This window comes from Narcine bancroftii, unplaced genomic scaffold (genome assembly GCF_036971445.1).
Source record: "Narcine bancroftii isolate sNarBan1 unplaced genomic scaffold, sNarBan1.hap1 Scaffold_298, whole genome shotgun sequence".
Lineage (NCBI taxonomy): Eukaryota > Metazoa > Chordata > Chondrichthyes > Torpediniformes > Narcinidae > Narcine > Narcine bancroftii.
Window position 1 is genome coordinate 281229 of NW_027212034.1, and position 25627 is coordinate 306855.

A 25627-nucleotide genomic window follows, 5' to 3' on the forward strand; every position below is an offset into this window, starting at 1 on the left:
CCACACCAGGGTCATGCCCAGCGCGGAATGCAACACTGACCACCGACTTGTTCGCTGCAAGCTCAACCTTCACTTCAAGCCAAAGTTCAAGAACAGTGGAGCCCCCAGAAAGAGGTTCAATTTTGGAAACTTGCAGTCAGACGAAGTGAGAGGAAACTTCCAGGCAAACCTCCAAGCAAAGCTCGAGGATGCAAACTGCCTCACAGACACGTCTCCTGAAACCCTCTGCGATCAGCTGAAAATGGTCATACTGCAATCCACTGAAGAGGTACTGGGCTTCTCCTCCAGGAAAAACAAGGACTGGTTTGACGAAAGCAACCAGGAAATCCAGGAGCTGCTGACAAAGAAGCGATCTGCCCACCAGGCTCACCTTGCAAAGCCTTCCTGGCCAGAAAAAAAAACGAGCCTTCCGTCTCGCATGCAGCCATCTTCAGTGCAAACTTCGGGAGATCCAAAATGAGTGGTGGACTAGCCTCGCCAAGCGAACCCAGCTTAGCGCCGACATTGGCGACTTCAGGGGTTTTTATGAGACACTAAAGGCTGTGTACGGCCCCTCACCCCAAGTCCAAAGCCCTCTGCGCAGCTCAGACGGCGAAGTCCTCCTCAGTGACAAGATCTCCATCCTCAGTCGACGGTCAGAACACTTTCAATCTCTTTTCAGTGCCAACCGCTCAGTCCAAGAATCCGCCCTGCTCCAGCTCCCTCAACAACCCTTGAGTCTAGAGTTGGATGAGGTCCTTACCCAGGAAGAGACATATAAGGCAATTGAACAACTGAAAAGTGGCAAAGCAGCAGGTATGGATGGAATCCCCCCCAGAGGTCTGGAAGGCTGGCGGCAAAGCTCTGCATACCAAACTGCATGAGTTTTTCATGCTCTACTGGGACCAAGGAAAGCTGCTTCAGGACCTTCGTGATGCCATCATCATCACCCTGTACAAAAACAAAGGCGAGAAATCAGACTGCTCAAACTACAGGGGAATCACGCTGCTCTCCATTGCAGGCAAAATCTTCGCTAGGATTCTCCTTAATAGACTAATACCTAGTGTCGCCAAAAATGTCCTCCCAGAATCACAGTGTGGCTTTTGCGCAAACAGAGGAACTACTGACATGGTCTTTGCCCTCAGACAGCTCCAAGAAAAGTGCAGAGAACAAAACAAAGGACCCTACATCACCTTTGTTGACCTCACCAAAGCCTTCGACACCGTGAGCAGGAAAGGGCTTTGGCAAATACTAAAGTGCCTCGGATGCCCCCCCAAGTTCCTCAACATGGTTATCCAACTGCACGAAAACCAACAAGGTCGGGTCAGATACAGCAATGAGCTCTCCGAACCCTTCTCCACTGACAAAGCTGTGTCCTCGCACCAACCCTCTTTACTATCTTCTTCAGCATGAAGCTGAAACAAGCCATGAAAGACCTCAACAATGAAGACGCTGTTTACATCCGGTACCGCACGGATGGCAGTCTCTTCAATCTGAGGCACCTGCAAGCTCACACCAAGACACAAGAGCAACTTGTCCGTGAACTACTCTTTGCAGACGATGCCGCTTTAGTTGCCCATTCAGAGCCAGCTCTCCAGCGCATGACATCCTGTTTTGCGGAAACTGACAAAATGTTTGGCCTGGAAGTCAGCCTGAAGAAAACTGAGGTCCTCCATCAGCCAGCTCCCCGCCATGACTACCAGCCCCCCCACCCCACCACATCTCCATCGGCCACATAGAACTCAAAACGGTCAACCAGTTTACCTATCTCGGCTGCACCATTTCATCGGATGCAAGGATCGACAACAAGATTGACAACAAACTCATCAAGCCAAATAGCGCCTTTGGAAGACTACACAAAAGAGTCTGGAAAAACAACCACCTGAAGAAACACACAAAGATCAGCGTATACAGAGCTGTTGTCATACCATGCTCCTGTTCGGCTCCGAATCATGGGTCCTCTACCGGCATCACCTACGTCTCCTAGAACACTTCCATCAGCGCTGTCTCCACTCCATCCTCAACATTCATTGGAATGACTTCATCACCAACATCGAAGAACTCGAGCTGGCAGAGGCTGCAAGCATCGAATCCACGCTGCTGAAGACCCAACTGCGCTGGGTGGGTCACATCTCCAGAATGGAGGACCATCGCCTTCTCAAGATCGTGTTATATGGCGAGCCCTCCACTGGCCACCGAGACACAGGTGCACCAAAGAAGAGGTACAAGGACTGTTTAAAGAAATCTCTTGGTGCCTGCCACATTGACCACCGCCAGTGGGCTGATCTCGCCTCCAACCCTGCATCTTGGTGCCTCACAGTTCGGCGGGCAGCAACCTCCTTTGAAGAAGACCGCAGAGCCCACCTCACTGACAAAAGACAAAGGAGGAAAAACCCAACACCCAACCCCAACCAACCAATTTTCCCTTGCAACTGCTGCAACCGTGCCTGCCTGTCCCGCATCGGACTTGTCAGTCACCAACGAGCCTGCAGCAGACGTGGACATACCCCTCCATAAATCTTCGTCCACGATGCCAAGCCAAAGAGATGAGGAAATAGAAAACAGCATTTCCAAGTTTGCAGACGACATGAAGCTGGGTGGCATATGTGCAGGGTGACTTGGACAGGTTGGGTGAGTGGGCAAATGCATGGCAGATGCAATATAATGTGGATAAGTGTGTGGTTATCCACTTTGGAGGAAAGAATGGGAGGGGTGAGTATTATCTTAATGGTATCCAATTAGGAAAAGGGGAGATGCAGAGAGACCTGGGTGTCGCTGTGCATCAGACATTAAAAGTGGGCAGGCAGGTGCAGCAAGCAGTAAAAAAAGGCGAATGATATGTTGGCGTTCATATCAAGAGGATTCGAGTTCAGGAGCAGAGAGGTATTGATGTAGTTGTATAGGGCCTTGGTGATACCTCACCTGGAGTAGTGTGTTCAGTTTTGGTCTCCTAATCTGAGGAAGGACATCATTGCCATGGAAAGAGTGCAGAAAAGGTTTACCAGATTGATACCAGGGATGGTGGGACTTGCATATGAAGAAAGGCTAGAATGACTGGCTTATATTTGCTGGAATTTAGGCGATTAAGAGGAGATTTAATAGAAACGTTCAAAATTCTTAAGGGATTTGACAGGCTAGATGCAGGAAGTTTGTTCTCAATGTTGAGCAAATCTAGAACTAGGGATCACAGTTTAAGGATCAAGGGGAAGTCCTTTAGGACTGAGATGAGGAAGAATTTTTTTCACTCAGAGGGTGGTGAATTTATGGAATTCTCTGCCACAGGAAGTGATTGAGGCCAGTTCATTAGCTATATATAGTACTTGTGACTAGGGGGATCAGGGGGTATGGAGAGAGAGCTGGAACAGGGTACTGAGTGGATGATCAGCCATGATCAAAATGAATGGCGGTGTAGGCTTGAAGGGCTAAATGGCCTACTCCTACACCTATTTTCTATGTTAACAATATAATGTCTTATCACAATTAACTCCACTAAAAGTACCTATAGCAAATATACAAATATCATATATTTGTAAACCGTATGTGAAAACCCCAGACCATTACAGTCTGTGCCCAATATTCAAAAAAGGAAAAATCCAAAAACCACAGGCCAGTCAACCAAGTCAGTTCAAAAAATGTCCATAGAATTCAATCTCAAATATCAGTGTCCAAGTTCATTCTTTAACTAATAACAAAGGACATCATATTGAATGTTGGAGAGAGAGGAATGATTGATGTTGCATTGCAGTAAACTTATGAATCCTCTCTTATGAGGAATCTGCATTTCACACAGCTCTCTAGCTGCCCTCTGCCTCACAGCTGGATTCTCCCTTTGTTCTCGAAAGTTCCAAGCAATTGGCAAGTCAGCACTCAGCTGTACCACAAGTTGCACAAAGTTCTTAGCAGAAATCCATCTTTTATAATGACAGTCCAAAAGGTCAGTCCATGGTCTATACCCTTAGATCAGGAAGGGATTAAGAAGGGATCAGATGAGAATTTAAAATCACAAGGTTTAAAAATAAGTAGAAACTATTACCCACCAAAAACTAGAGGATGGGGAACAAAGATGATTGGCAAAAGAACTATAAGTAACACGAAGAATAACATTTTTTGCATTCCTGATTCAGCAAGTAATAAGGGTTTGGAAATATTTTGCATGTGAGAGTACTGTAATGAAGGCAGATTCAATTGTAGCATTCAGAAGAGAGCTGTTTAAGTGTTTAGAGAGAAATAATTTACAGGGCTATGAGGACAGAGCAGAGTGGGACCAGTTGAATTGTTCTTATATACAGCTAGCACAGACTTAATAGCTTCCTTTTGGCTGTTGTAGCAGGCTGCGCTGATCCACAAGCAAACGGGGTTACACAAGTGCAGGTTCGCATGGGGCTGAGAGCCTGGAGACATTGGGAATGTTGCCAGCCCTCCAGGCTGATGTCACAATGGTCCCCAGGGCAGAAAGTATTATGGGGGTTGTGCTTATAAGCTCAAATGGGTGTTCCAGCAAAATCAGTTAAACTGGCTCATTCCAACTACTGTGTCTTTGTTCACTACATTTGCTGACCCTGATGGCCCAAATCGGAAAATTTGGACCTCACGATGAATGATGCTAACGCATTCTTCTTGAAGCTGCCTAAATTTCGGACCTCTCAATCTGTTGTCTGGTTCCAGTAGGCTGAGGTTCAGTTTCACGTTAGGCAAATCACCACCATGAAATACTATTACATGGTCAGTTCTCTAGACAGATCGCCGGCAGTATTATCAATTTCATGCTGCAGCCCCCCACCAAAGACAGGGTATGAAGCATTCAAAGAGCTCCTCATACACACTTCTGGCTCTCCCACCACGAGCGAGCAGCAAGGCTGCTGCATATGGACAGCCTGGGCAACTGCACACCATCTGCACTCATGAGTGACATGCTAGCGCTGATGGACGGTCACAGACACTGCCTTCTGTTTGAGCAGATATTCCTAGAACAGATGTGGAGGATATTCTCCTACTCCTGGCTGACAGCGACTTCGGCAACCCTCACACGTTGGATGCCCAAGCTAATGGCCTATGGCTAAGCAGTATCGATGACCTGCTATCAACTACGTTGCTACATCACAGGCCAATCAATAAGGCGGAGTAGCCATCGACTGGGTTGCCATGTCATGCCATGGTGCTCATACTGTTACAGTACTGGAGAGAAAGCCTAACACAGCTGGGCACACCTTGGAGAAGGAATGGTGGTGTTACTACCATCAGCACTGGGGTTCCATTGTCCGCCACTGCTGACCACCTTGTTCGCATCCAGGAAACTCCTTGGCCAGCCATTGTTGTTGGCTATAACTGTTGGTTTCAGAGACGGCCTGCTCTATCTTTGGGACTGGCATTCCAGTTGCCGTTTCCTGGTTGATACAGGGCAGAGATAAAGGTATTGCCTCCCATGAGCTGGGACACGCCGAACATATGGAGTGTGGACCATCCCTCTAGAATTTGGTCCCTGCCAGTTTAAATGGACTTTCACACTGGCAGATATATTGCAACCCCTGCTGGTGCAGAATTCCTCTAAGCCCAATGTCTCCCCGTGGATCTAAAAGGGCGCCACTTAGTGACCTCCCAGTCACTCGCCCCATGTCAGGTTACACTACCAGCTCCTCACCTCAATTCAGTGACTTTTTTTCACAATGCTTATGCCAAGATCTTAGCAGAGTTTCCGAGCATAATCACCCCACCCCACCCCCCAATTCTCCTCAGCACCACATCCCCACAGAGGGGCCATTTGTACATGCCTGGGCCTGTAGGCTCCCTCCTGACAAGCTGGTCAAAGAGGAGTTCCGCAAGATGGAGGAAATGGGGATAGAATGGCACTTGTCAGTCCATGAGCATTCCCCCCCTGCACATGGTACCCAAAGCTGGAGACCTTGTGGCGATTATCACTGGCTCAACGACATCACAATGACAGATATGTGGTTCCCCATATCCAGGATTTCACCTTTAATCTTCATAGCGTGAAGATCTTTTCAAAACTTGATCTGGAAAGGGGATATCAGATCCTGGTGCCCTCCGACGATGTCCCAAAACCAGCACTCATCACTCTTTTTGGGCTGTTTGAGTTTGTGTGTATGCCTTTTGGGTTAAAGAACGCAGCGCAAACCTTCCAGAGGCTAATGGACTTGGAAGGCCGCAGCTTGGACTTAGCGTTCATCTATGTGGATGATATTCTTATTGCCAGCTGCTCCAGTCAGGAGCACAGCACACACCTGCGCCAGCTCTGCCAGTGCCTTAGCGAATACGGATTGGCTGTCAAATGCCAGTTCAGACTTACAACCATCAATTTCCTCGGGCACCGCCGCTTCCTTCCAAAGTGGAAACTATACACAGGTTCGCCTAGCCTTCCACAGGAATTTGTAGGCATAATAAATTTCTACCATCACTTTCTACCAGTGGCAGCCAGGATCATGCAGCTGTTCTTCAAACTACTTTCTGGCCAGCCCAAGGACCCAGAGTGGAACAAGGAGGCGACTGCAGCTTTTGACAAAGCAAAAGATGCATTGGCCAAAGCCACCATGTTCACGCACTGAGTCAACATGCTCACGGCCCTCACGGTCGATGCGTCAAACACGGCCATAGGAGGCATCCTGGAGCAGCTGGGAGTTGGAAGTGACTTGCCTTTTTTGATCAGCAGTTGAAGCCACCAGAGCAGAACTAGTGTGTTCGACCAAGAACTCTTGGCCCTTTACCTTGCCATCCACCATTTCCAATACTTCCTGGAAGGAAGGGATCACTCTGTTTTCATGGACCACAAACCCAACATTCACCTTTGCTAAGAGGTCAGGTCTGTGGTCAGCAAGACAACAGAGGCATCTCTCCAACACGGAATACACCACTACCATCAGGCACATTGCAGGCAAGGGTAATCTCGTGGCAGATGCACTCTCCCGTACGTCCATTCAATCGATCAACTCTTTGGCTCCTGGGATCAACTACTCCACTCTGGCAGCAGAACAGCTATAGGACACCGAGATACTGCCCTACCACACCGTCATTCTGGGCTCTAACTGGAGGATGTGAGATTTGAGCCTTCTGCAACGTATCCACCGCCAAGACCCATCATACCAATGGTTTGAAGGCACTGTGTGTTCGATGCCATTCAAGGTTAAGTGCACCCATCCATACATGCTACAACATAATTGGTTGCTGATAAGTTTATGTGGCAGGGCCTGTGTAAACAGGTTGGCCACTGGGCCAGAACTTGCGTACACTGCCACACCTCCAAGATTCAGAGGCACGTCAAAGCCCCACTCCTGTCGTTTCCCCCAACAGACAGGTGCTTTGACGACTTGCATGTCAACATCATTGGTCCCCTGCCAATCTCCAGAGGCACCATGTACATGTTCACCATGGATGACAGGTTTACCAGATGGTACCACTATCAGACACATCCACAACATCCTGCGCCAGGGCCATTATCTCTAATTGGATAGCCCATTTCAGACTGCCAACTGACACAACTTCGGACGGGTGCAGTTCGCTTTGACACTATGGACCGCTATCCCAGCTCCTTGGCACCCAATTACATCGCACCACGGCCTACCATCTATAGTCCAATGACCTCGTCGAGAGGTTTCACCACCAAATGAAAACTGTCCTGTTGGCTCGACTCAATGGCCCCAATTGGACTGATGAATTGCCATGGGTGCTACTGGAAATCTGCAAGGAACCAAAAGGAGATCTGGCCTCGTTCTCTGACGAACTCATGTCTGGAGCCCCGCTTACAGTCCTGGGTGAATTCGTACCACTGGGCTGAGAAGAGGAAGAATCGCCCACAGCTCTCGACGTGACTTTTGGAAAAACTCGGCACCCTGGCGCCTGTCCCAACCTCAGACCATAGCCTGACTTCCGCCTATGTCCCAAGGGAGCTCAAAGACAGCCATTATGTTTGTGCGCAGAGGGACGCATTGAACTCTGCTTTAGCAGCCATATGCTCCAACACAATGGAACATCATGTGTACTGGACATTGGAGGCAGGGAAGAACCATTCACCACTGACTGCCTCAAGCCGGCACACGTTGATCTGTAGCAGCAGGTGCTGGTAGTGTGCACTCGGCGGAGAGGTCACCCAGCTAAGCAAAAGAAATTTATACAATGAACGGACTCATCACCTCCTAACACCTGTGATGAATTATTTTATATTGTACATAGATATGTTTTAAAAGGAGATAAATTGTGGAGTTTTTTTTGTTAGGTCACAAAAGATACAAATATTTCACAACCCAGATCTCATAAAATGTCAGTGCTCTGCTCAAGCCAGACAGTCCAAGTTCCGGGTGTCTTTACAGAAACTTTGAAGAATGCCTAAGGACTTCACAAGTAGGTGTAAATTGGACATGTTGTGGAGTGATGGATTATTATTTTGAAAAGCAACAGATGAAAGAACAGACTGCAGCACTGGACCTAATCTTCTGAGAGGGTCGTGGTTTTCACAGAGAGGGTGAGAGGGCAAGAGATCAGTTCTACAGTCCAACAGCTGGGACAAGAACATGATAAGCTGGCAAGCTTGTGGAAAAATCCCATTTTTAAGACAGGTTGTGAGCTCTTAGTTCAGCCTGTTCAAAGCCCTTGTGGTCCATTCAAGGAGATGGCTGGCTGTATAATGTTTCACTCGAAATAAGGGAAACAAAAAGGAACCTGAAAGAAAGAGGTTATCATCTGGAAAACCCTGATGGGGCAAGTTTCTTCGGCAAGACACTGGCATGGCTGATCAGAAGGAATTAGTTGTGGGTGTCCAACGAGTAACAAACCTCTCTCTGAAAACTGACAAGAACATTCCTGAGCGGTAACCATTTACCCTTCAAGCACCAAAGCCTGGTGAAGATTCATAAATGTTAAATTCTGTGCACAGTATAAGAATTGCCTGATACCAGTGAACTTGGAGAAGTAAGATTGAACTGTGAATCAAATAACTTTTCTCAATTTGCACGCACATTACATACATGTGCATTTAGAATTAGAAGGGGGTTAAGTTAATAGTAATAAGTTAGAGTTTGATCCTGTTTTCATGTTTAAAGATAATTAAAAGAAACTTTTGTTGAAGTAACCATTTGTCTTGGTGAATTTCTATTGCTGCTGAGTTTTGAGGTCCTCTGGGCCCATAACACACCAGGTCTGAAGAGGGGTCATGTAGCAGCCTGCGTTGATCGGCAAGTGAACTGGGTCATGGAGGTGCAGGCTTACATGGGGCTGAGAGACCCGAGTCACTGGGAGCGCTGCCAGCCCTCCAGGCTGATGTCACAATGATCCCAGGGGCAGCAAAGTATCAAAAGGGTTGTGCTCCTACGGGAGTTCCAGTAAAATCAGTTAAACCAACTCACGTGGACTACTGTGTCTTTGTTAGCTACAATGTAAATATTATGAAAGTCTAGGATTCACATTTTTCCCCATCCAAAGTTCTTCAACATGCCATCACTTCCTAAATGCACATCTACTCTTCCTGGAACTTTCTGAAACTTAAACAAATTTATTCTCGAGACAACAGTGGTTCTCAACCTTTTTTGCCCTTGGCCCCATTTTAATAAAAAAAGTACACCTCCCATTAGCAGAAAAAAGTAATATATTCAAAAAAGTTTTAATTAAATCGTTTACTGCAAGTGTATTTCAATGCAATAAAGGTCAGGAATACACTGGAATATGTATTTCATATTCAACTACTACTTCAATACGCCAACCATCTCAAACACACATTCAACAATTGACATCACTTCAGTGGGAACTTGCCCCAGACACTAGCTGCAGTTTTTTTTTATTCGAGGGACTAATTTTATTAGTTTCAACCTTAAATCTCCACGTTTTGTAATTTTCAGTTGGTTTCTCTTAGTTTGTAGCAAATTACTAACAGCTCTGAAGCTGCATTCTACTAAATAAGATGATGGAAAATGCATCAATAGTTCCCTTGCTAAAGTAGTCAAGGTTGGGTATTTCTTTTCAATCTTGTTAGACAGCAACATCATGGTTCCTTTAATTTTGAACAGAGTTTTCACAGATTCATCATGTTGCAACTACTCTTGGTTTTGCACTGGAACTTCAGAAAAGTCCAAGTTAACCAAGAGTGAAAATTCATTGCCTTTGAATCACAAATTCTATCGTTGAAGTCAGTAACCAGCATTTTCAAATGGTCAACAATGACGTTTGTAGCAGCATTAGTTACCTCACATTTATTCAACCAATAGAATTGACTGAAATTTCTTGCAGAAATATTCGTTTGTCATAATTCTAGAAGTGTCATGAACCCAAATATCTTTTGTTTTTGCATCAACAAGCCTCATATTTGCTACTTGGAGTTCAGTGTACTTAGTTTCTCAAAAATATGTCAAGAAACTCACATAAGCTTTGCCATCTGCTGTTAGCAAGAGCTTAATTTCAGGTTTGTCCTTCAAAAACTTGCTGAGGATATCAAAATTGCTTAAACCTTTTGAAGTATTTTCCCTTTGACAACCACCTTACTTCAGTGTGAAGCAAGAATCTCAGATGTTCTGCATTTTCATTGACACAAAAACTGCTTAAACAGGAGTCCACATCTGGTATTAGCTTTGATGGCATTGATACACGATCACAGAATGCAGCATCTCGTGTAGAACAGGGAAAACTTTGTTGGAAACAAAGTTTTCTCAGTGGATAACACAATGCACACCAACATGGTTGGATTTTCATCCTTCATTAATTTTAAACATCCTGTTCTTTTTAAATCTATCATAGCAGGTGCACAAGATACAATGTTTTCTTTTGGTATTTCATTTTTTTTAAAATTTTTTATTTTTCACACTATAAACCACATTGATCAAGATACATACATTTTCCCTCTTGAACATATACAGTGTCGTTTTCTCCCCCACTCCCTACCTCCCCTCCCATTCATTTAAAGTTCAGAAAATAGGATACATTAAACCCGTCAAACAATGTTGTCACTCAATAAAAATAAACAAGAAAGTCAGTTCTTTTCATTCTCTTCTCCTTCTGTCATTTTAGGTGGTAGATGTCCCCGGTAGGTTTTCTCTATTATGTTTCATGTATGGCTCCCATATTTGTTCAAATATTGTAATATTATTTCTTAAATTATATGTTATTTTTTCTAATGGAATACATTTATTCATTTCTATATACCATTGTTGCATTCTCAAGTTATCTTCTAATTTCCAGGCTGACATAATACATTTTTTTGCTACAGCTAGGGCTATCCTAACAAATCTTTTTTGTGCACCATCCAAATCAAGTCCAAATTCTTTATGTTACTTAGGAGGAAGATCTCTGGGTTTTTTGGTATATTGATTTTTGTGATTTTATTTAATATCTGGTTTAGATCTTCCCAAAATTTTTTCACTTTCTCACATGTCCATATTGCATGAATTGTTGTTCCCATTTCCCTTTTACAGCGAAAACATCTGTCAGATACTGTTGGGTCCTATTTATTTAACTTTTGAGGTGTAATATATAGCCTGTGTATCCAGTTATATACGTAACCTCGTATTTATTGTATTTCTCATAGTTCCTGAGCATAACTTCTCCCATGTTTTCTTCTTTATCTTTATGTTTAGATCTTGTTCCCATTTTTGTTTAATTTTACCATTTGTTTCCTCATTCTCCTTTTCTTGTAGTTTAATATACATGTTTGTTACAAATTTTTTGATTATCATTGTGTCTGTAATCGCATATTCAAAATTACTTCCCTCTGGTAACCTCAGACTGCTTCCCAATTTGTCCTTCAAGTAGGATTTCAGTTGGTAGTATGCCAACACTGTATCATGAGTTATATTATATTTATCCTTCATTTGTTCAAAGGATAATAATTTATTTCCCGAAAAACAATTTTATATTCTTTTGATCCCTTTTTTCTCCCATTCTCTAAAGGAAAGGTTATCTATTGTAAAAGGGATTAGCTGATTTTGCGTCAGTATTAGTTTTGGTAGTTGGTAATTTGTTTTATTCCTTTCTACATGAATCTTCTTCCAAATATTGAGCAGATAATGTAACACTGGAGAATTCCTACATTGTACCAATTTTTCATCCCATTTATATAATATATGTTTGGGTATCTTCTCCCCTATTTTACCTAGTTCTAATCTAGTCCAATCTGGCTTTTCCCTTGTTTGATAAGAATCTGATAGGTATCTTAATTGTGCGGCTCTATAATAATTTTTAAAGTTTGGCAGTTGTAAGCCTCCTTGTTTATACCATTCTGTTAATTTATCTAGTGCTATCCTCGGTTTCCCCCCTTTCCATAAAAATTTCCTTATTATTTTCTTTAACTCCTTGAAGAATTTCTCTGTCAAGTGTATTGGCAATGCCTGAAATAGGTATTGTATCCTTGGGAAAATGTTCATTTTAATACAGTTCATCCTTCCTATCAGTGTTAATGGTAAGTCTTTCCAATGCTCTAAGTCGTCCTGTAATTTTTTCATTAGTGGATAATAATTGAGTTTATATAGATGGCCGAGGTTTTTATTTATTTGTATACCTAGGTATCGCATTCCTTGCGTTTGCCATCTGAATGGTGAATCTTTCTTAAATTTTGAGAAATCCACATTATTAATTGGCATTGCTTCACTTTTATTTGCGTTAATCTTGTATCCCGACACTTCTCCATATTCCTTCAATTTCTTATGTAATTCTTTTATTGATATTTCTGGTTCTGTTAAGTATACTATTACGTCATCTGCAAATAAACTGATTTTATATTCCTTATCTTTTATTTTTATCCCTTTTATTTTATTTTCTGTTCTTATCAGTTCTGCTAGTGGTTCTATGGCTAACGCGAACAATAAGGGCGATAGTGGGCATCCCTGCCTTGTTGATCTGCTTAAGTTAAATTGCTTTGATATATATCCATTTACTGTCACTTTATATAATGCTTTAATCCAATTAATATATTTCTCTGGTAAGCTGAATTTTTGTAGTACTTTGAATAAATAATTCCATTCTACTCTGTCAAAGGCCTTCTCTGCGACTAAAACAACTGCTACTGTTGGAGCTTTATTTCCTTCTACTGCATGAATTAAGTTAATAAATTTACAAATATTGTCTGTTGTTTGTCTTTTTTTAATAAATCCAGTTTGGTCTAGATTTACTATTTTTGGTACATAGTCGGCTAATCTGTTTGCTAATAGTTTAGCTATTATCTTATAATCTGTTAAGTTAAGATATTGGTCTATATGACGTTGGTGCGAGTGGATCTTTCCCTGTCTTTGGTATTACTGTAATTATTGTTGTTTTGCATGAATCTGGTAATCTTTGTGTTTTATCAATCTGGTTGATTATTTCTAGGAGGGGAGGAATTAATAAATCTTTAAATGTTTTATAGAATTCTATTGGGAATCCATCCTCACCTGGTGTTTTATTATTCGGTAGTTTTTTTTAATTATCTCTTGTATTTCTACTATTTCAAATGGTTCTGTTAATTTATTTTGTTCCTCTGTTTGTAATTTCAGTAGTTCAATTTTAGTTAAAAATTCATCTATTTTGTCCTTTCCCTTCGTTTTCAGTTTGATATAATTGTTCATAGAATTCTCTGAAGTTTTCATTAATCTCTGTTGGATTATATGTGATTTGTTTGTCTTTTTTCCTTGATGCCAATACCATTCTCTTAGTTTGTTCTGTCTTAAGCTGCCACGCTAGAATTTTGTGTGTTTTTTCTCCTAGTTCATAATATTTGTTTTGTCTTCATTATGTTCTTCTCCACCTTATATGTTTGTAGTGTTTCATATTTTATTTTTTTATCTGCCAATTCTCTTCTTTTAGTTGTATCTTCCTTCATTGCTAATTCTTTTTCTATATTTACTATTTCCCTTTCCAACTGCTCTGTTTCCTGATTGTAGTCCTTCTTCATCTTGGTTACATAACTTTTTATTTGCCCTCTGATGAACGCTTTAATTGCATCCCATAGTATAAATTTATCTTTCACTGATTCCGTATTTATTTCAAAGTACATTTTAATCTGTCGTTCAATTAATTCTCTAAAATCCTGGCTTTTAAGTAGCATGGAGTTTAATCTCCATCTATACATTCTTGGAGGGATGTCCTCTAACTCTATTGTCAATATCAGGGGTGAGTGGTCCGATAATATTCTAGCTTTATATTTTGTTTTCCTAACTCTGTCTTGCATGCGAGCTGATAACAGGAATAGGTCTATTCTTGAGTATGTTTTATGTCTACCCGAATAATATGAATATTCCTTTTCCTTTGGGTGTTGTTTCCTCCATATATCCAAAAGTTGCATTTCTTGCATCGATATAATTATAAATTTGGTTACTTTGTTCTTTCTGTTAATTTTTTTCCCCAGTTTTATCCATATTTGAATCCAAATTAAAGTTGAAATCCCTTCCTATTAGTATGTTCCCTTGCATGTCTGCTATCTTCAAAAAAATATATTGCATAAATTTTTGATCTTCTTTGTTAGGTGAATATACATTGAGTAAATTCCAAAACTCCGAATATATCTGACATTTTATCATTACATATCTCCCTGCTGGATCTATTATTTCCTTTTCTATTTTAATTGGTACATTTTTACTGATTAATATAGCTACTCCTCTAGCTTTTGAATTATATGACGCTGCTGTTACATGTCCTATCCAATCTCTCTTTAATTTCTTGTGCTTCAGTTAAGTGTTTTTCTTGCACGAATGCTATATCAATTTTTTCTTTTTTCAGTAAATTTAGCAGTTTCTTCCTTTTGATTTAGTTATGTATTCCATTAATATTTAAAGTCATATAGTTCAACATAGCCATTTCATACTTTGTTTATCTTTCCTTTCCGTTTCCTCATCATCACCTTTCCTTCTTTTCCATTTCTGCTTTCTTTTTTTGAACACCTTATGACAACATTTCTAAAACATCAAACATTTCCCTTATTCTCCTATCTAAAATTCCTTTAACCCCACTATCCCCTCCCCTTCCTGAGTTGCCCTTTATCCCTTGTCGGGCAACCACATCTCCCCTCTCCATTTGGATTTGCGAATTCACTCGCAAGCGTCAACTGATTTCGCAGTGACCGTAACTCTTCCCCACCCAGCCACCCCCAAAAAGATTTTAATTTTCATATACAACAAAGGTTACTCTCTTAATTCCCCCCATACTTCCTTTCTTCCCTTTCTTTCCCTTCTTAGTTCTTACCTATATTCTATTTTTTTTATATCAATACATACACACATACATATAGTTTGTGGTCATTTTTGTTCTCGTTACATATCTTCCTCTCTCTGTCTGTTTTGTAGTTGTTCTGCAAATTTTCTTGCTTCCTCCGGATCCAAGAATAGTCTGTTTTGCTGCCCTGGAATAACTATTTTAAGTACCGCTGGATACTTTAGCATAAATTTATATCCTTTTTTCCATAGGATCGTTTTTGCTGCATTAAATTCCTTCCTCTTCTTCAGGAGTTCAAAACTTATATCTGGATAGAAAAAAAAAATTTTGACCTTTGTATTCCAGTGGTTTTTTTGTCTTCTCTTATTTTTCTTATTGCTTTCTCCAATATATTTTCTCTTGTTGTATATCTTAAGAATTTTACTAGAATGGATCTTGGTTTTTGTTGTGGTAGTGGTTTAGGGGCTAATGTTCTGTGTGCCCTTTCTATTTCCATTTCTTCCTGTAGTTCTGGTCTTCCTAGGACCCTGGAGATCCATTCTTTTATAAATTCTCTCATATTCTTGCCTTCTTCATCTTCCTTAAGGCCCACTATCTTTATATTGTTTCTTCTACTATAATTTTCCATTATATCTATCTTCTGAGCTAACAGCTCTTGTGTCTCTAACTTTTTTATCAGATTCTTCTAATTTCTTTTTTAAGTCCTCTACTTCCATTTCTACGGCTGTTTCTCATTCTTCCACCTTGTCCACTCTTTTTCCTATATCTGACATGATCATCTCTAATCTATTCATTTTTTCTTCTGTACTTTTTACTCTTTTTTTATTTCACTGAATTCTTGTGACTGCCATTCTTTTACTGATTCCATATATTCTTTAAAAAAAATATATCCATTGTCTTGCCCTTCCCTTCATCTTCCATTTCTCTGTGTTCTTCCTCTTCTTCTTCTGAGTCCACTCCAGGATCTGTGTCCTTTACCTCTGTCTCTTCTGGTTTTCTTGTTGGTTTGTTTGTTTTATTTTGTTGGGTCTTCTTATTTTTATTAGAGTGTCTTGCTGCTGGTCTTCTTCCTCTGGGTTGGTCATCTGTTATTTCTTTGATTTCTTTTTACTCTCTTCTTTCTTGCTCTCGTTATTTTCTGCGTTTTCCTCTTGCTGTTTTGTTGTGACTGTCAATCTCAGCTGTGGAGATCGACTCCTCAGCTGGTCCCCCTTCCCGTCAGTGTTACTTTTGTCTTGCGCGGTTGTGCACTTTTGCTTGGCTCCATGAGCCATTTTTGTAGTCCCGAGTTCGGGACTTCAACTGACCTTAGGGAGCGGGCTTCTCTCTCCGCGGCGGGCCTCTTCGGACAGATAAGCAAACCTTCTTCTTCCGACGTCCTTTCTTCTTCTCTTCTTCCCATTGCTTTTGATTTTTCTTTTTTCGCTGCCATTTTCTCCACACCTTTATTTTCACTTTATTTTGATTTTTGTGTTTGTGCCTTCGTTTTTTTCACTGTCTTTATTTTACTTTTCTGGAGAGGGCTGGAGTTCCCTGACTGCCACTACTCCATCACATGACTCCCCCTTTGGTATTTCATTTTCATCCAAATAATTTTTGAGCTTGTTGTAGATATCAACTGCAGTAGTGGTTGTTTCTAATGATTCATAAAACATCTCTTCTTAAAACTCTTCCTGATCAATATATCTCACGTATACCAATAATAAGAGCCTCACTGACCCATAAAGTAGATTCATCCAGTTGTATTGAGAACTTTCATGATTTCAACTTCTCAATAAGCTGTTTTTCAACATCTTGACCCATGTCATCTATTCTGTTGCAGACAGTCCTATTACTCAATGGCACTGCTCGGACATCTTTGTCATCCTTTGCAGAACTGTTTTGGGAAAGAATGATATTGCAGATTTAATCAGTTCCTCCACAATTGTATGATTCTTCCCATGTTTTGCTATCAGCAGAGAAATTTCATAGCTAGCTTCAAGGGTATGATTCAGGGCTGTAGTTGGTGTAGCTAAGTGATTTTTGATTTATTTTCAAACTTCTCTTTCAGTGATTTAAAATATTCCAATTTTGAATTGACATGGTTAGGATGTTTTACCTTCAAATGAGCTTCAAAATGGCATGCTTTCATTGATTCATTTGTCAAAGTCTGTTGGCATAATAGGCAAAAAGGTGCATGCTCATTGTGTATAAACCCAAACTTTAGGAACCTTTTACTTCCTTGGTCTGCTCATTTTGAATATACAACAGCTCTCTGAAACAGAAAATACAATAGCGCAAGTTCCCTGAAACAGATTAACCAATATTTTATTGTTCTAGAATTGAAAAATGTAAGAATGATTGAATCAAAGGAAGAAAACTGACCCTAAAATAAAAATGAAAAAAAACACTAGGACAGTTTCTGACATCTTTTTCCTCACAGAGAGTGCATCAAAACTGCATTTGCCTCATATTTTCTGGGTTCCCTATTTCCCCCCCCCCAGATTTTGGCATCCCCCTCAGGCAGGCTGGTGCCTGCGGTGCCCCATCCCCAACATCAGTACGCTAGTGCACAAAGATATGTACAGATACAGGTCTCACTCACTAGTGAGCTGAAAAAGGGGTATGGACAGAGACATTATTGTTGGGATAATTTAGAATGCATGATAATAATTCTGATCAGAAAAGATATAATGTTAACCAAGGATAACAACAGTTAAAATAAGAGCAAATACACATTATGAAAATAAAAAGAGCAAAGTGATTTTACTTAGAAGTTATCATCTTTCACACCAACATAATGAGTTTATTTTTTCAAACCAACTTTTTAATTATTTCCCAAAATATTCCTATGTCCCACTAAAATATTCTTAAGCCCCACGCCCCACCAAAATAATCCCATGCCCCACCAAAATAATCCCTTGCCCCACCAAAATAATCCCATGCCCCACCAAAATAATCCCATCCCCCACCAAAATAATCCCATGCCCCACTGGTGGGGTGTATGCCCCATCTTGAGAATCTACGAGATACAGGATTGTAACTGCTCTTACCAAAGAAATTGTTGTTTGCATCATTAGTAAAGGTTCTCCTCGTGCTTCTCAATTTGTCTGCATTTTAAATGATCAGACCATCCTCTTCCAACACATCTCTGCTGTCAACAAGTTGGGTGCAAATATACCCTACTTGTCTTCTTTTATCCAATCATAGATTAAATGCAAATCACCTACAATGCCTTCTCTTTGCATCTAAAACTACAAACTCTCGCACCTCTCAGGGTCTGACCATGACTGCCAAATGAATTCCCAAATGTACACAACTTTTCAGAAATGTCATTCAGAAGAAAGCAAGTATGCACCAATGATGCATAACCAACACTTTAGGCTTGAGCCCTTCATCAAGGTATGAACAAAATGTAAAACCCTTCTTTTCTCCAGCTCTCCACTCCTTTCTTTCTGCTCACAGAGCCATCCCCCCTCAGGCCAAAACATTGGTTATGTATCTTTATATATGCTACACTGTTTGACCTGCTGAGTTTCTCCAGCATTTTATTTTTACTTCAGTCAGTGTCTGCAGACTTTTGTGTTTTGTCACCTACTGCCACAACCCTCTTCCACGCTTTTTTGTTACTTGTCAGCCTAAACATCATTCCCGACTCCTCTACCGTGTGTAAACTTCCATTTCATCCAGTTATGACATCCATATCAACTTGCACCTCATCTCACATTGCCCTACATAGATAAGCATGGGTACAACTTTAACATTTCTTTCCCACCACCCTCAAACCCTTTTCTGATGCCTCACAATCACCTCTGACCAAACCAATCTTCAAATATCTCCTGTACTATTCTAATCTCTCAGGCATCTTAAGAACAATAGGAATGCCTTTAGGTGGTGAAGTTTTAAACTATAATTTCCTCCACAAACCACCTGCAGACTCTCTCTTGTCAAACTGTCACCTAAACAAAGCAGATTTCACCAGGATAGTACTGAGAAGCAAATAGGCAAAAGGGCAAGTGGAGAAAAGTGTGCAAATTAAGAGATGAGGACATTTTAAGAGGACAGTTACAATAATATGTGGAAATTGCCTTTTGGAATTGCAGGAAGCTTTCCAGTGGTCATCACCCTCGCCAAAATGTGCAGCTTCATGACATTACACCATGCTAATTCAATTTCTATATTCTGCTCATATTTGAAACAAAAAAGAACCTTAACTAAAAAGAATTCAAAGGGTCTTCAAAGTTCTTGAGCCAGTTTTACATTATTCCAAACACCTCTCCCCAGCAATAACAGTACTCCCAGACCCAATTTATTTTTTTTACCGTTTATAGGAGAGAATTTTCATTTCAAACCCAACAATAGTAGCATTAGCTCCTAACAGATGAAGCAAACAAGACCCAAAAGGAAATCCTCTTGTTTTATTTCCAACCTGTCAGTACCCCAGATGTGCCTCTTTCAACCTCCCACCTCCACCAATTATAGTACACCAATTCAGCAGGGGACCAACTCAATTATACTTCTGACCTAGCAACCCACTGGATAGAAGAGATCTTTGCTCAATCTTTGCTCATTACATATACAATATTTTATACCCAGCAGATTTAAAGAAACCAAGATATTCAACCTGAAGATTTCAATTGGTCTGATGAAGTCATCATGCAATTGAAAAGAAAATTATCCCCCTGAATAATTGGAACCATGCAAGTTTTCAAACTAAATCACATTTGACAAAGTACAGGATTTGTTCAAGTCTTATTTTATACTTGTACCACTGACATCAGTGACTAACTCATTACTACCTCTTCACAAAAATGCCTTTATTTCTCCGCACCCCCCCCCCCCCACCCCCCGCAACCTACACACCCTTAAGAGAAGCAGATTCCTAGGCACAGGTTCACATATAAAACAAATAGCCACAAGGGGGAAAAAAAAACACACATACCTCAGATCTGAAAGCAGCAAACAGTGGTATATACATGGGGGTGGCATGTTTAGCAGAGCAGTAATCACTACAGTGTTAGAGCAATTGGAACCAGGATTCAAATCTCACGCTGTCTGTCAGGAGTTTGTACGTTCTCATGTCTGCATGGGTTCCTCCCACCACTCGAAACCTACTAGGGGTTGTAGGTTTACTGAGCATAATTGGGCAGCACAGGCTCATGGGCTGAAGTGACCTGTTACTGTGTTTTGGTCTAAATTAAAAAATTTATATACAGTACTTACACAGAGTTGAACAGGTATGCACGTCCCTGGCTGCCCTGGAATGACTGAGAAACAAAAAGAGGCAACAATTAGAAGGTTTTGAACAAAAAGAACCAGAGACTCCAATACATAATTCACTCTGTATGAAATTAACAGAACATCATGTTCATGCTCTGAGGAATGCAAGTTCTAAACTACAATACCCTTGAGGGGTCATTTGAAATGGAAGACATTTAAAAGCATGCAAATAAAGAGCTTGTAGTAAAAGAAGAACCTGCTGTCATTCACTTGCATTTTTGGGGATTTTTTTTTAAACAGTTTCATCTTTTGGGATTTTGTAAAACTCCAGCTTTCAAATTCCTGATTTATTTATGGAACAATACAAGAAATAGAAAGAGCAGCAAGCCATGCAATTTCCAAGCTTGATCTACCATTCACCAATTATTGTCTCTCCTATAGTTTGAGGCACTTTTCAAAACAATGCATAATCAATCCCAAAACAAACCGACTTTAAATGCACACAGTGGAGAATTGTGGATGTTTGCAGGGATCTCAAAGATTTACAACCATGAGAAACAAATTCCTTCTTTGCTTGCTCCAAAATGCTGTTCAAGTTCTAGGCTCTTCAACTTGAGGAGTCAGCTCCTCAGCAATTACCCACAAAATCCCCTCAGTAGTTATGAGCATCTCAATGAGATTACATTCTTACAACTCCTCTGAATATAATCTAGCCTTACCATTGAATCTTTGTTTGTGGGACAATACTCTAAACTCATCCTAGAAATCTCTTATGCTAGTGGCACCTCTATGTATCTTCAAGGCAAGTAAAAGTTGACACAATTTGTGTATTATTACGTGACAATAAAGAAACCTTGAAATCAATCTTGTGAAGCTAGGGAACACCAACTTTAAAAAGGCAAGTATACCCTCGGGTCTAGACACCAAAAGGTGCAAGCAATACTCAGGTGTGGCCTCAAAGACTGAACAAATACATTAATTCACGTACTCTCAAATATCTTGCAATAAAGTCTTGCATATCATTTAAAATTCTACATTTTAAGATCATCAAGATTACATTGCTTTTGCAAGCATCTTACCACTCAAGCAAAGATGTTCAAAATTGTGCTAGTGAAAAGCCCAATTTTCCTCAAGACATGCACCTCCTGCTCAATCACTTAACCTTCCTGACAGCTCTCATGTTCTTCTCATTTTCTCATAGATGTTTCATTATTTTTCATTTAAGTCATTAATATGGATTGTGCACAATTTTGCAGCCCAGAAATACTTTTAAAAAAATCTCCCATCAACTACCCATCAGACATCAATACTTTTGGGACAAATTCACAGACCAGCAATTAATTACCCAAATACTTCCAGATTAAAAACATCAAAACAATCAATATTGGAAATACACAGTTACACTGAAATTTGCATTCTCTAGATCTGGACACACAATTAAACACAGATTACATGATTCTTAATCTGAAGCCAAGGCCAAATAAATGCCCAGTAAAATATCTTCCTCAATGATTTAAATCCAGGACCTTAAGATCAAACAAAAAAATCTGTTTGACCAACTTTCCAAATCCATAAGAACCAGTTTAATTAAAAATACAACTTGATTTGAATTGACAGGCTAGTTTTCAAGCTGATATGCGTGGTGCAATCCAGGTTCTAGCATCAATGTCAGATGACTAATGCTACGTTGAAATCTAAGGCATGGTGTACCATTGCAATCTATACTAATTCAGGGCAATTACAAGTTAGGGAAGATGTAGTTTTTTGTTTAAATGGACATAGTATAATGCTATTTCAAAGGCTAGATAGATGTCACCACAAATTTGTATAGCTCCTCCAATCTGACAGGCAAGGCTAGTAAGATAATACAATATTAAACAATTCTAATTATCACTGATCAAAAAAACATTTATAATTAGGCACCTGCAACCAATGGCATACTGCAGAGATATATATCAACAATCAAGATGTGAATGTAAGTGGTATGACTGGTAACTTCATTGAAAAAGTTGATAGAAGTGTAGTCTTTGGCTACAGAACAACAGAGAAGTTGGCAAGATGAGCAGCACAATGACAGATGGACTTTAATTCTGATAAATGCAACTTGATGAATTTTGGGGGTGACAAAAGGTTGTGTGTACATAATTAATGATCGGAGCCTAGGAAGAACCAAGAAACACAGACCCCAGAAGGCAGCCATACAAGTAGGCAAGGTGTACAGCATATGGAATACTTTCCAGGGCATGAATGCAAAAGCAGGAAGCAGGTACAGCTCTATAGTATTAGACAAGTTACAACTGGATCACTGCATATAGTCAGATCGCTACACCGGAGGAAGAGTGTAAATGCAGTAGATAGTGGATAGGCTAGGTTTGTGTTTTTTTTGGAACAAAGGAGGCTGGAGTTTGGAGGGGGTTTTGCCTTCAGAAGTATTTAAATGAGCATTTCAAATGCTACAGATAGATTCTGGATAATTGATACAGTAGGTTGAAGGTCCTGGATAACAATCCTGTACAGAATGACCAACTGTACAATTACTGGACATGCAACTCTGTGGGATTACACTGTACTCTCAATTCTCTTTAAGATCCATATTTCATTAATTACCCACTAAATTCTGTTTTTTGTAAACCTGGTAAAAATCTAGAGTGAGGTAGGTATCAACCAAACACATTGGGAAAAATTCCAAATGATTCCAGGTTACAGGTAATCTTTCCATTACCAAATGAAAGCCCACACATCACCTAAGAGTGCAGGGTTACAGTTTGGATCTGACAGCACACCATCCCTGTCAGCTCATCAACCAAGCACTCAGCAGCTTCTCATCAGAATACTGTTGTTTTGTCCCCTCCAAAACTCCATAAACCATATAACCATTTACAGCACAGAAACAGGCCAGTTTGGCCCTACTAGTCCATGCCGAACATCTCCTCCCGCCTTGTCCCACTGACCCACATTTGGCCCATAACCCTCCACACCTCTCCTGCTCATATACCTATCCAACCTTTCCTTGAATATTAATATCAATCTCACTTCGACCACCTCTGCCAGAAGTTTGTTCCATACCCCCACCACCCTCTGTGTGAAGAAATTCCCCCTCATGTTTCCCTTAAGTTTTTCCCCTTTTACACTCAATCCATGCCCTCTTGTTTGAATCTCCCCCACTCTCAGTGGAAAAAGCCTATCCACATTGACTCTAACTGTCCCCCTTATAATTTTGAATTAAATCACCCCTCATCCTTTCCCTGCAACTCAAACCCAGAAACCCCGGCAATATTCTCGTAAACCTCCTCTGCACTCTCTCTCTATACTGTTTATATCCTTCCTGTAATTCGGTGACCAAAACTGCACACAATATTCCAAATTTGGCCTTATCCATGCCTTATACAATTTCAACATAACATCCCAACTCCTGAATTCTATACTCTGATTTATGAAAGCCAACATACTAAATGCCTTCTTCACCACCCTATCCACATGTGATTCAACTTTCAGAAAATTATGCACCATGACTCTCTTGGTTCCACTGCACTCTTCAATTGTCTACCATTTAACCATTTTGATTAGTCCTATCAAATGTAGCACCTCACATTTTTCAGTATTAAACTCCATCTGCCATCTTTCAGTCCACTCTTCAAACTGTCCTATATCATCCTGTAAGCTTTGATAATCTTCCTCACTGTCCAAACCCCACCTACCTTTGTATCATCTGTAAATTTACTAATCCAATTTGCCACCCTATTATCTAGATCGTTAATATATGACAAACAGCAGTGGGCCCAGTACTGATCCCGGAGGCACTCCACTCGTCACCCGCTTCCAGTTCAACAAACAATTTTCCACCACTACTCTCTGGCATCTCCCATTCAACCATTGTTGAATCAATTTCACTATTTCATCAGTAATACCTAATGCTTCCACCTTCCTTACTAACGTCTTGTAGGGAACCTTCAAAATTCAGAATAACATGAATGGTACTGTAAAAAGAGCAGCACCATGCTAATTACAGTATTTGAAAATGAGAATAAAAAGTAATGCCAAAAAAATCTGGCTCCACTCTGAAAAATAGAGGAAATTTTTATTGGAGACCTTTCTTACAAGAACATCCACCATTAATTTGTCCAGTCAATAGCAGGCAGATCAGGTTGGGTGGAAATTTATTCAAATATAGGAAACAAATACATTAAGCATCTCATAAAATGCACATTTAGGAACAAAAGATGTAAACAAAACTTTGAAGAGGTAGAAGAGCATAGTTTGACCCTTCATGAAAGAGCTCAATCATCACAGCCTGAGGAGTCACGTGATGGAGTAGTGGCCGGACGGTGAACTCCAGCCCTCTCCAGAAAAGTCGGAAAAAACAAAGGAAAACACAAAGGCACAAAAACAAAAATTAAAGAAAAGTGAGTATAAAGGTGGAAAGAAGATGGCGACGAAAAAAGAAAAATCAAAATCAACGGTAAGAAGAGAGGAAGAGAAGACAACGGAAGAAGAAGGAGAAGGCCTTACCTGTTCGAAGAGGCCCACGGTGGAGAGAGAAACCCGCTCCCTCAGGTCGGTAGAAAGTGGACTACAAAAATGGCTCGCTGAGCCGAGTAAATGTGCGCAACCGCGCATGCACGAGGAGTCGCACATGCGCGATGCGCATGCAAAAAAACACACCGACGGGAGGGGTGACCAGCTGGGGAGTCGATCTCCACAGCCGGCAATGACAGCTGCAGAACACCTGCAGCAAGAGGAGAACACAGAAGACAACGAAAACAAGAAAGAGAAGAAAAGGGCAACAAAGAAACAACAGATGGCCAACCCAGAGGAAGAAGAGGAAGAGGAAGAGTACAGTGAAATAGAAGAAGAAGGGAAAGGCAAGATAAAGGATATACTTTCTCTTATTAAAGAATACATGGAGTCATTTAAAGAATGGCAAGCGCAAGAATTTAATGATTTAAGAAGAAGAATAAACAATACAGAAGAGAAAATGAATAAAATAGATATGACCTTAACAGAAATGGGAAAGAGAATGGACAAGATGGAAGAGCGGGAAGCAGCAGTAGAAATGGAGGTAGAGGACTTAAAAAAGAAATAAGAGGAATCTAATAAAAAAGTTATAGAGACACAAGAACTGTTAGCTCAGAAAATAGATATAATGGAAAATTATAACAGAAGAAATAACATAAAGATAGTGGGCCTTAAGGAAGATGAAGAAGGCAAGAATATGAGAGAGTTTATAAAAGATTGGATCCCCAGGATCCTAGGATGTCCAGAACTACAGCAAGAAATGGAAATAGAAAGGGCACATAGAGCATTGGCCTTTAAACCACAACCACAACAAAAGCCAAGA

The 25627-nt window shown here is 40.6% G+C and overlaps 1 protein-coding gene across 1 annotated transcript in view; it reads right to left on the minus strand.

Annotated features, from left to right (window-relative positions):
- The window catches only part of LOC138750899 (protein yippee-like 1), a 62379-nt gene that overhangs the window by 20786 nt on the left and 15966 nt on the right, over positions 1 to 25627 (minus strand). The window contains exon 3 of the mRNA XM_069913027.1: positions 20293 to 20336. Within this exon, the coding sequence (XP_069769128.1) occupies positions 20293 to 20336 (44 nt within the window). The remainder of the gene's footprint in view (positions 1 to 20292; positions 20337 to 25627) is intronic.